The sequence below is a fragment of the Cetorhinus maximus genome, chromosome 16 (assembly GCF_964194155.1).
Source record: "Cetorhinus maximus chromosome 16, sCetMax3.hap1.1, whole genome shotgun sequence".
NCBI classification, from domain to species: Eukaryota; Metazoa; Chordata; class Chondrichthyes; order Lamniformes; family Cetorhinidae; genus Cetorhinus; species Cetorhinus maximus.
The window spans coordinates 40,714,946-40,727,124 of record NC_135894.1 but is presented as its reverse complement, the minus strand read 5'-3'; the positions used below and the strand labels follow the sequence as shown (position 1 = coordinate 40,727,124).

The window sequence follows — 12,179 nt, the reverse complement described above, 5'->3', positions numbered from 1 at the left end:
GAAAATGCATGGCAGTACAAACCTTTAAGACTTTGTAATATGGTATTAGTTTTGATCTTTCACGCGAGAAAGATCATCTATGCTTGTGTGGATACAATGCATCATATATAACATTTATGGCAGTCCAACAAACCACGGCAACTTTGATTTAAGAATTTAACAACTAATCACTTCAGACAAGCACAACATTTCAAAAACCACCACTTACGTGGAATAGGGTACGCAAATCTGTCTGGATGCTTTGTGATCAGAGTGTTTTTAATGTGCCTTCGCCCTACTCCATGGGCACCTTTTCCACACAAAAAAAGGCAAAAATGATAGAAGTCTTTATTCACTTTTAAAATAAATTTAAATAGTATTGTTTTGTAATTGCCATTCCACAATTTTCGTACTAAATTATGATTTTTTTTTTTACCTAGTAACACTAGTGTCTTCCTTCTGAAGGCTGGCAGTTTTACTACCTCTTCGTATGTAACAAGATCTAGTTGGTCAAAGACTGAAAGGGAAGCCCATTGAGAGAATAAGTTGCATTCATGAGCATTACAATTGTTTTACAAAGCAACTAAAATACAAGGGAAAAGTTTTAGCATCCCTGGAAATTTTCAGATGAGGTTTCATATTTGTTATGATTTGATGTACCAAATTGAAAATAATTACCATTTATTCTAAAGCAACTGCAGTATAACACAAGTTGTTCTGTGATTAAATACTTGTTATATTAAAAAATGAGATGAGATGAAATGTATTTGATAATACAATTGAATAACGGGTGTTACTAAAACTGGAATGATTCTTTTCTTTAGATGAAATCTAGTGAAAAACAAAATGATTGATTGTAAGATGCTGTATGTACACATTATGTTTACAGTAAAATTGCTTTTCATGGGATAAGCCTGCATATTGTAAATAATATGTAGCATAATAAGAAACTAAAAATAATATAAACTAAACAACATCATCAAACATTAACTTTTTTTAACAGCAAACTTCCTGGATATGGGAAAATGTATCTTGAATGACCTATTATTTTGCTGAACACCTTAATCAGTTACAAGAATGAAATAGAGACTCCTATTTTTTCTGTAAGTACTTTTACTGGACTTAGTTTTTATTGGCAGTTTCCTTAGTGCCAATTGACATTTTATGGCATTGAGCTTCTGAAGAAAATCTAAGCTGCAATCAAGCAGAAGAAATGAAGGGATATCTTTTTTTGTTCCTGGAGAGAGGGAAAGTTGCAAAAGAACTCACTTTTCCACAAAGGTTAATATGAAAAAATGCAAAACTCAACAGATAGTCTCAAAAGTACATTTTAAGTGGGCAACTAGAAAAAGAAGTAAGTTGAAACATACGTTGAATTCAACTTTTGAAACCTTACTCACATACATGGAACCATTCTAAATAATTAAGCACTTTAGAACAATTCCAAGCCAGGGCTTGAAGAAGTGCTTGCATGATCTGGGGCTACCCAGTTGGTGTTGGCAGGGACCTGGAGGACTTAATGCACCAACAAAATGGACGTGCTGCAGATTCCATAACATTCATCAATGTGTGCCCCTTCTAAATACTAATTCGTCTGCAGGATTCTCTCCTTTCCTAGCTGTTAAGTGCCCACTTGATATACTGCTGGTCTTGCCAAAGACAGATTGAGGGAAAGCTACTGGGAAGTTGGGTGGTTCCAGTCTCTCTTATATACTGATAACATAATTATCCTGTTAGAAGCGGGGGGAGCATTAGAGTAATGGGAGGGCTTTTGGCAACTAGTTGAGACAAATGAATTGTATCAGGTAGGTAAGAGGCATGAAGGGAAGTTTGAGGTTCTTCAAATAAATTGAACTATAAAGAAATGACTTAAAATACTAATAAAACAAAACAGAACAGATATTTCAACAGGAGCCATCACCATCTGCAATAATAATTTTTCCAATTTTTAAGGTCAGTGGTAAAGACACAATAGACTTCATCTTCAGTCACAATATTTTATGAAAGGAAATGCCACCAGAGTTGTTAATGGTTTAAAGTCACATAGTTCATAGTGAAAAGTAGAGTTCATTATTGCTGTTGCAAATTAGAATAAACATCGTTATTTCTGGTGTACTTACAGGGAAATTGAGTCTTACATGGCAATTCCATCATTCAGTTAAAGCTGCATTATATTTTCCTAATGTATTATTATGCATTGACACAAGCATTTAGCCTACACGTCCTAAATCAGTGTAGCTAATTAAGATCATTAATGTTTACTTAATAATGCATTTCTCCGCAGTTTGAACATTTGTAAGCCATTACAGTGTGATATTACCATAGGAGTTGTCACAGTGGCAGAAATGTTTCTGCAGTAGTGCTCTCAATTAGAGCAGTGGTTCTCAAACCAGGGTCCACAGACCTCTGGCAGTCCGTAGAGATTTTTCAGGGGGTCCACTAAATAATGTGACAGTGCCGCGATATACAGCAAGAACGAGTGGCAGCCGAAGCATGCCGTGCTCTTGCTCTTTCCGTGTTTTTGCTGACCCAGTGCTCCTGTTAACCCCAGGCTCTTGCTCTCTCCTGTTTCCTTAGTATTTTCTCTATGTTCTGCTCTCCCCATATTCCTGCTCTCTTCGCTGAGGATAAACAGACTCTGCAGTGAGAAGCAAGCACACCCATCTCGCTGATATATGTAAGTAAATACTTGATTTTTAAAAAGCATCATGAAAACATTCTTTACACGCAGCACTTTCATATTATGGGTATTGCATTATAATTTGGATAGATGGAGCCCCTTCAACCAAAAAGTCTGAGAACCAAGTAATTAGATAAGTATGTCGCTTTCAATATGGAAGATAACTAAATAGCAGACATATAAATAGAACCTGAATACGTATTTTCGTTACTCCACCTTTCCTCAAGCAACTTGTACTCTCACTCCACCATGAATTACTGCTAACAATGTCGCCATTTTCTCAGCTGACTGGAGGGCCGACACAAAATGTCATTACAGTACTGGGATGGGAGGGCAAGGAATGGGAGAGGAGGGAAAAGAATAAGCTGAGGTGTGGGGCTCGCATTTAATGCGACTGCTTGAACAGATGACAGAGAAAACATTTTAAGTGAGTGAGGTGTCAGAAGTTCAGGGTTCTTTTATTGTCCACCAAATGGTTTTGTTGAGTTCTGATCAAGGTTAATAGGCTGGCAAATTTGCTGATCGACATCACACCTGCAGTGACATAAGTGAAGTGAGGAATGTAATTGCTGCACTCCTGGGTTCCTCCATCAATTTGAACTCAGAAATATATTGCCGTTCCTTCACTGTCACTGGGTCAAAATCCCGGAACTCCCTCCCTCCCTGTACCTATACCACATGAACTGCAGCGGTTCAAGACGGCGACTCATCACCATCTTCTCAAGGGGCAATTGGAAATGGGCAATAAATGCTGGACTAGCCCACATCCCATGAATGAATAAAAATTTTTTTTTCAAAAGTTTGATCTTCATTAAGCTAATAAAGAAACTGGGTTTTCCAACAAAATATAATGCAGCTTTAATTTTAAATATTGATGAGAGAAACAAAAATTTTAAAAAATGATGGAATAAGGGAGAAAAGTTAACATCAGTCACAGTTACTTACATGCATAGAAGCCATTAGGTGGAAGACAGCATGAAAAATGTATAAGCATCATTGTTTAAGCAATGTTGCATTGTATTGTTAAATTACAACCAAAACGTTTAAAACGCACAAAAACCCACATTAAAGCAAATCAAATATTACATTACAAATAAAATGCAATGTGTGGAAGGTATATCTTAATATCCACAGAATGGCAACAAACACATTAGATTGCAAAAGGAGTTAACTAATTCTATGTAGATCAAATAACAGACAGCTAGGCTGATCGACAGATGCAGTTTTGACTTTTTCTGGGAGTAGTATGTACATGATCGTGTTATCACAAATATGCATACAAACCCAAGGCCAATTTGAGACTATTAAGTCTGTAATACATTCAAGACTAGGTTCTATGTAACTGCATATAAAGTTTCTGTTTGTTCTCTGTTTTCTCAGCTTGTGGCAATTGTATCATGGGTCAGGATTTTCCCATCGGCGAGCGGGGGGCGGGGCCTGCTTGCCGACGCGTAAAATGACGTGAGGTGACGTCAGGCCCGATGTCACCATGCCCCATTTAAATTTTCTGGTAGACAGGGGCGCAGCAAAATCAGCTGCGTGCCTGCCGGCCTGTCAATGGCCAATTGAAGCCATTGACAGAGTAATTAAACTAATTAGTGGACCTGCCTGACCAACCTTAAGGTTGGCAGCAGGCCAGGAGCTCCAGCAGGAATTAGAAAAACCATGAAACCTCATCCACAGGCGGGATGAGGTTTCATGTAGGTTTTAAAAAATTTTAATAAAGTTTTTGCAAAAATTATGAACATGTCCCAACTCATGTGACAATGTCACATGAGGGGACATGGTAGGGAAATTTTATTATTCTATTTTTAGCTTTTTTACATTTAGAGCCGATCTCCCTGTGGCAGCACTTAGCCTCAGGGAGATGAGTGCGCTCTTTCGTGTGCATGCGCAAAAGAGCGCACTCTCGATTTTGGGATTTCCCCCCCGCCCGCACAGGGAGTGCACAGCGCTTCTGTGTGGATGTCACGCTGGGCAGGCCTTGATTGGCCCGTTCCACGTAAAATGGCACCGTGCCCCTGGTTGGGGGCGCCGATCGGAAGTGCACCTGTGCGCGCCCGCCCTTCAACTTCGCCCCCTACAGGGGGGAAAATCCTGCCCATGGGCTGTGATCCCACTTTTAGCAATCAGTGGTTGTGTGCTGTCAAAGGTGTGTCAATACAGCACAGATTAGGTATATACAAATTTAGATGTAGAGCATCGGTTTATAATTCAAAGCAGACTCTGATTATCAGCTCTGGTGAACAGTTGAACTTGGGTACTGTTATAAATACCTAGTTCATGTTTCATAATAATATTTTAGAGGAAAGTTTTAGTTCTGGGAAGATTAAAGTTGAGCTGTAGAAAATGGGATAAATACAACTAAAGCAGCTTGAAGACCATTACATTTAAATAGTTGGGGTCATGTTGATTCCCTCTGGGGGAGACAGAGTTTCAATAAGATTGGTTGACTCACAGGGCTGAATTCTCTGGTCAGTGAGCGGAGGAGGGGCTCTCTCGCCGGCGCGTAAAATGACATGCGGTGACGTTGGGCGTCCCAACATCACTGCACGTCATTCAGATTTCCAGTTTGGCGGGCGCGCAGCCGAGTCAGCTGTGTGCCCGCCGAACTGTCAAAGACCTATTAAGGCCTGTTAAAAACTAATTTAAGAAATTAAATCTGCTGCCCGTCAAATCTTAAGGCTGGCGGGCAGGCAAAGAGCCCAGGCGGCCTTCGCAGTTTTCATGAAACCTCATCCACGGGCGGGATGAGGTTTCATGAAGTGTTTTAAAATTTAATTAAAATTTTAAAAATAATTCTTTGACATGTCCCAGCTCATGTGACAGTGTCACACGAGGGGACATATTTTAAAAGTTTTTAATTACTTTATTTCAGTTTTTAAATATCAAGCTGATCTGTGCCTTGGGGGATTTCTGTGCTCTTTTGCGCGCACGCGTGAAAATGCGCAGGCCCTGACTCAGGGAATCCCCCACCCCCCACCAAACAGGGAGCGCTCAGCGAGCGCTGAGCGAGCATCACATTAACGTGGGCGGGCCTTAAACGGCGGCATGGCCCTCATCGGGGGCGCTGATTGGGTTTGCGCTCGCCCCCCACCCAACGGGGGGAAAAATTTTTCCCATAATTTTTACTGACCTCTGGGCAGGCTCTTCAGAAATTTGAGAGATCTGTCTTGGTTGAATTTGCTATTTATTGTACAGTGTGGGGTGCTCAACCACAGTTTGCCTGTTAATTCACATGTACCCATATTAACCTCGAATACATAAGATAGATATTGTAAATTGTTTTGTCTTTCTGATCTTGTAAAGTTTATTTTTGTTTGTTCAAAACCTGTGGAATCTTGTGGCTTTATTCTCTTAGCAAATGTTTTGAATCACAAACTTTAAACAATATGTTATTAGTCCCAAACTGGATCTTACCAAAAACTTGAGGGTCTGGTCCAGGATAACAATACTCATTGCGGGTAAGTTTTCTTAACTTAATGCTTACGTCCAGATTCATGATTGAAATACATCCGAATGAGGTCAACAACTACACTGTTTCTGTGAATGATTATCTGTCACTCACCTCATCTAGCAGTTAAAATAAAGCACCTGTATGCCAAAGATTGAGCTGTGTTTAGCTCAGGCTATAGTGATATATCTTGGGTGGTTAGTTATATTTTCTTGCATATAAAGTTGATAATGCAAATTACAAGGGTATAATTTTCAGTAAAATATGATGGAACTCTTATTACAGCGTAACATTAGGAGGTGCTATTGCTTACCAAATCCATCCCTAACACTTAAAAAAAGGAATGAGAAGCAAAGAGAGAATATGAGAAGAAACTGGCAATTAAAATAAAAGGAAATCCAAAAGTCTTCTATAGGCATAGTAAGAGGGTAGTAAAAGGAGCAGTGGGCCTGATTAGGGACTAAAAAGGGATTTACGCATGGTGTCAGAGGGCATGGCTCAAGTGCTAAATGAGTATTGTGCATTTGTCTTTACCAGGAAAATGCTGCCAAAGTCATACTGAAAGGGGAAATAGTTAAGACACTGGATGGACTAGCAATTGATAAAGAGGAGGTACTAGAAAGGCTGGCTATACTTAAAAGTTGATGTCATCAGGGCCGAATGAAATGCATCCAAGAATACCGAAGGAAGTAAGGGTGGAAGTTGCAGAGGTGCTGGTCACATTCTTTCAATCTCCCTTAGAGGGGTGGTGCCATAGGACTGGAGAGTTGCAAATGTTACAAATTTAGTCAAGAAAGGGTGTAAGGATAAGCCCATCAACTGCACATCAGTCAGTTTAACCTCAGTGATAGGAAAGGTTTTAGAAATGATAAACTGGGATAAAATTAGCAATTGCATAGACAATTGTGGATTAATGAATGAAAGCTAGCATAGATTTGTAAAAGGCAAATCACGTATAGCTAACCTGATGAGATTGTGATGAGGTAATAAAGTTAGACACCCATGGGATAGAAAGGACAGTGGCAGCATAAGTACCAATTTGGCTGAGTGACAGGAAATAGAGTAGTGGTGAATGGTGGTTTTATGGACTGAGGATGGTATACAACGGGGTTCCCAGGAATCGAAACAGGGACCACTGTTTCTCTTAATCTATATTAATGACCTAGACTTGGATGTGCAGGGCACAATACCAAAATTTGCAGATGACACAACGCTTAGAAGTATTGTGGAGGATAATGATGGACTTCAAGAAGGCAGGCAGATCAGTGGAATGGGAGGACAGGTGGCAGGTGAAATTTAACGCAAAGATTTATGAAGTGATAAGTTTTGATGGGAAGAACAAAGGGAGGCAATATAAAATGAAGATATGATTCCAAACCAGGCGCAGGAACAGAGGGACCTGGGTGTATATGTACATAAGTCATTGAAGGTGGCGGGCAGGTTGAGAAGCTGCTAAATAAGGGATCCTGGATTTTATAAATAGGCGCATAGAGTTCAAAAACAAGGAAGTTATGTTGAATTGTTACAAAACTGGTTCAGCCTCAACTGGAATATTGTGTCCAATTCTTGTTACCATACTTGAGGAAGGATGTGAAGGCATTAGAGAAATTGCAGAAAGTTGCAGGGTCCACAAACAGGAAACATAGTTTCAGGATAAGAGGTAGGAGGTTCAGAGGGGATTCGAGAGGAAATTTTTTCTCCACCGCCTCACTTGAACCACCATTGTCTTTAAGTTGTTCAGACTACCTCTCCAACATGAGAAAGATCACCTACATACAGCTCTGGAATATCACCCATCTTTGCTTCTACCTCAGTCCATCTGCTTCAGAAACTTTCATTCAATCCTTTATCAGCTCCAAACTCAATTATTCAAACACTTTTCTGAACAGACTCCCATCCCCACCCTCTACAAACTTCAACACATTGAAAGCTCTGCTGTCTATATCCTATTCTGTACCAAATTCTGTTTCCTCATTATTCTTGCCCTTGCTGACCGACATTGGCTCCCAGCTCCCAATACCTCATTCTTGTGTTTAAATCCCTTCTCCAAACCCCTCCAACTCTGTTTGTTTGACTTGGTCATTTTTGCATCCCTACTTTCCTTTATTCACCTTCATCTTCAGCAAACTAGGCCCTATGCTTTTGGAATTCCCTTCCTAAACTCCTCTGGGGGTTCTCCACCTCACTCTCCCTCTTGAAACCCAGATCTTTGACTAAATCTTTGGTCACATCGTCTAACACCTTTTTTGAACAGTCATCCAAGTATTTTTATTATACACCTGTAAGACCTTTTGGGATGTTTTTCTACATTAAAGATGTTATGTAAATACAAGTTGTTATGGTATATTTCTGCTGACAACAGAACAATGAATTTTATAATTTCCACCCCATCTACAACTTTCTTCTCCTTTTCTGAAGGCTGTAAATGAGATACGGTTGGTTCCATGTGTGGTGCTAACAGTCCTCTGCCTTAGTGGCTATTCTTCACCTGCAAGTCCAGATAATGAAGTCGGGCATATTAATGATTATAGAAAGAGAGATGGGGTGGCATCAGAGCTGTATCTGTTCTGTCCTAATGTGGATATGGTTCATTGTCCAGCAGTGGTTACTAGGTAAATCAGGACTAAGTATTATGGTTAATTATTTTCCCTCCATTAATTCGGGGATATTAGAGCTCAAACTGCAGTTCCCCCTTTGATACCCTGGGTAACACTGGTGGACTCAAAATGCACCAGGGATTGGAATTTCTTGCTCTGTCTGGCTCATGTAAAGAACATACCTTTTTATTTCTGTTGGACTGTTGTAATGAACATATCTTTTTATTTTCTGTTGGACTGTGGATTAGAATTACAATGGCTACAGTTTGAATGACATGTCCACTGGAACAGGATGAGACACATATACAATGTTGCAGTCCTGGAACAAGAGTGTGGCATGAAAGACAGGATGGTGCTGGAAAGGAGTCCTGGACCAAGGGAGCTGCCTAGCAACAATGTTTTAATTGACTCCTGACCAGGTGACCAGGGTTTGTGTGAGAGCAGTGCAGAATAGCTCCTAGCTTGAAAGGAACAAGACCTAAAACCTCTACCTCCTGTGTGTGTAAGATTCCAGCAATCCTTTAATAATAGCTAGCTGGCTTTTTCTCCTCATATATCTATAACCTGCTCTCTCTGTGAAAACCCCTGTCAAGAGGCAAAGGGGAAAATCACTGTTAAGAGACATTGAAAGGCAAGTGCTCAACCAGTGAACTAAATACTGAAAGCACTGGAAGATCACCTTATGTCATCAACAAGAACTGTAAGGAATTTAGAAGACGTCAATCAAAATCAACCCATTGAATCCTGTACTCCAGAATTGGTGTTATTGAACTGTTTTATCCTTCCCTTAAAATCCATGTTTTTGTGTGTCTTATGTATCTTGTATGTGTGTGTGTATAGGGATTTAAGAAGGGGTAGAGTTTAAGTTATAGAGTTAGAAATTAGCAGTTCATATTGCTTTTCTGAATGAATGATTCTCTGAATGAATCTACTGGACTTTTAGTCCATTTGAATTGATCTATGGTCATGAAATAAGGGGTCCATTAAAAGTGATTAAGGAAAAATTCCTAAAGCAGAAAGATGAATCCACCATGTTGGATTATGTTTCCATCTTTCTAGGAAGACTCACGGGAACATGTAAAATAGTATGAGAACACTTAAAACTTTCCCAAGCCAAAATGAAAGAATGGCCAGACAAACATGTTACAATTAGAACGTTCCAAGCAGGAGAATTAAGGCTGATCATATTTAATAGCAGAGCAGTTTTGAGGGGCTGAATGGTTTACTCCACCTCCTAGTTCTTAAAAAAGAGTGGGCTTTTCATAAGAACCTAAGAAATAGGAGCTGGAGTAGCCCATTTGGCTCTTTAAGCTTGCTCCGCCATACAAGATCATGGCAGATCTTATACCTCAACTTCACCATTCCACACTATCCCCACATCTCTTGACTCCCTGAGTCCATAAGACCATAAGACATAGGAGCAGAAATTAGGCCATTCGGCCCATCGAGTCTGCTCCGCCATTCAATCATGGCTGATAAGTTTCTCAACCCCATTCTCCCGCCTTCTCCCTGTAACCTTTGATCCCCATACCAATCAAGAACCAATCTATCTCGGTCTTAAATACACTCAATGACCTGGCCTCCACAGCCTTCTGTGGCAATGAATTCCATAGATTCATCACTCTCTGGCTAAAGAAGTTTCTCCTCATCTCTGTTCTAAAAGGTCTCCCCTTTACTCTGAGGCTGTACCCTCGGGTCCTAGTCTCTCCTACTAATGGAAACATCTTCCCCACGTCCACTCTATCCAGGCCTTTCAGTATTCTGTAAGTTTCAATCAGATCCCCCCTCATCCTTCTAAACTCCATCCAGTATAGACCCAGAATCCTCAAACGTTCCTCATATGTTAAGCCTTTCATTCCTGGGATCATTCTCGTGAACCTCCTCTGGACCCTCTCCAGGGCCAGCACATCCTTCCTGAGATACGGGGCCCAAAATTGCTCACAATATTCTAAATGTGGTCTGACCAGAGCCTTATAAAGCCTCAGCAGCACTTCCCTGCTTTTATATTCCAGTCCTCTCGAAATAAAGGCCAACATTGCATTTGCCTTCCTAACCACCGATTTAACCTTAAGAGAATCCTGGACTAGGACTCCCAAGTCCCTTTGCACTCCAGATTTCTGAAATCTCTCCCCATTTAGAAAATAGTCTATGCCTCTATTCTTCCTACCAGAGTGCAGGACCTCACACTTCCCCACGTTGTATTCCAACTGCCACTTCTTTGCTCATTCTCCTAACCTGTCTAAATCCTTCTGCAGCCCCCCACCACCCCCCCGCCTCCTCAATACTACCTGTCCCTCCACCTATCTTTGTATCATCTGCAAACTTAGCCAGGATGCCCTCAGTTCCTTCATCTAGATCATTAACGTATAAAGTGAAAAGTTGTGGTCCCAACACTGACCCCTGTGGAACTCCACTAGTCACTGGTCACCATCCTGAGAAGGACCCCCTTATCCCCACTCTCTGCCTCCTGCCAGGCAGCCAATCTTCTATCCATGCTAGTACCTTGCCTCTAACACCATGGGCTCTTATCTTACTGAGCAGCCTCCTGTGCGGCACCTTGTCAAAGGCCTTCTGGAAGTCCAAGTAGATAACATCCTTTGGCTCTCTGAGTCGCCAAAAATCTACTGACCTCTGTCTTGAATATATTCAACAGCTGAGAATGCACAGGTCACTGGGGTAGAGAATTTCAAAGATTCACAACCTTCAGAATGAAGAAATCTCACCCCCATCTCTGACTGAAGTGGCCAGCCCCTTATTCTGAGAATGTGACCCCATGTTCTAGATTTACCTGCTGGGGAAATATTTTCTCAGTATCCACCCTGTAAAGCCCCTAAAAATTTTATATGTTTCAATTAGATGACCTCTCACTCTTCCAAAATGGAGGGAATTTAGGCCTAGGCTACTCAATCTCTCCTCACAAGGTAATCTCCTTATCTCGGGAACCATTCTAGTGAGCCCTCATTGAACTGCTCCCAGGAAAAGTTTGCACTTTCTTAGGTAAGGAGACCAAAACTACACGCAGTGCTCCGGGTGTGGCCCCACCAATACCCTGTATAATTGTAACGACTTCTTTATTGTCATACTCCAATCCTTTCGTAATAAAAGCCCTTTTCCCTTCCTAAATACTTGTCGTACCTGCATGTTACCTTTCTGTCATTCTTGTACAAGTACACTGAGGTCACTATGGATGCAAACATTCCCCAGTCTCTCACCATTAAAAAATATTCTGCTTTTTTACTTTTCCTACCAAAGCAAATAACATCACACTTCACCATGATAATGTCACACTTCAACACATTGTACTCCATTTGATATGTTCTTTCCACTTACCCGACCTGTCTATATTCCTCTGCAGCCTCTTTGTCCTCACCACTTATCTTCTCACCTAACTTTGTATCATCAGCAAATTTGGATATGTTGCACTCTGTCCCCTCATCTAAGTTATTAATATGGATTGTAAATAGCTGAG

The 12,179-nt window shown here is 40.7% G+C and overlaps 1 protein-coding gene across 7 annotated transcripts in view; it reads right to left on the bottom strand.

Annotated features, from left to right (window-relative positions):
- The window catches only part of caska (calcium/calmodulin-dependent serine protein kinase a), a 515,992-nt gene that overhangs the window by 15,044 nt on the left and 488,769 nt on the right, over positions 1–12,179 (bottom strand). For all 7 annotated transcript variants that reach the window (XM_078559724.1, XM_078559725.1, XM_078559726.1 and 4 more), the window contains 2 exons: positions 416–496; positions 209–289 (listed from right to left, as the gene is read on the bottom strand). In XM_078559724.1, coding sequence (XP_078415850.1) covers positions 209–289; positions 416–496 — 162 coding nt within the window. The remainder of the gene's footprint in view (positions 1–208; positions 290–415; positions 497–12,179) is intronic.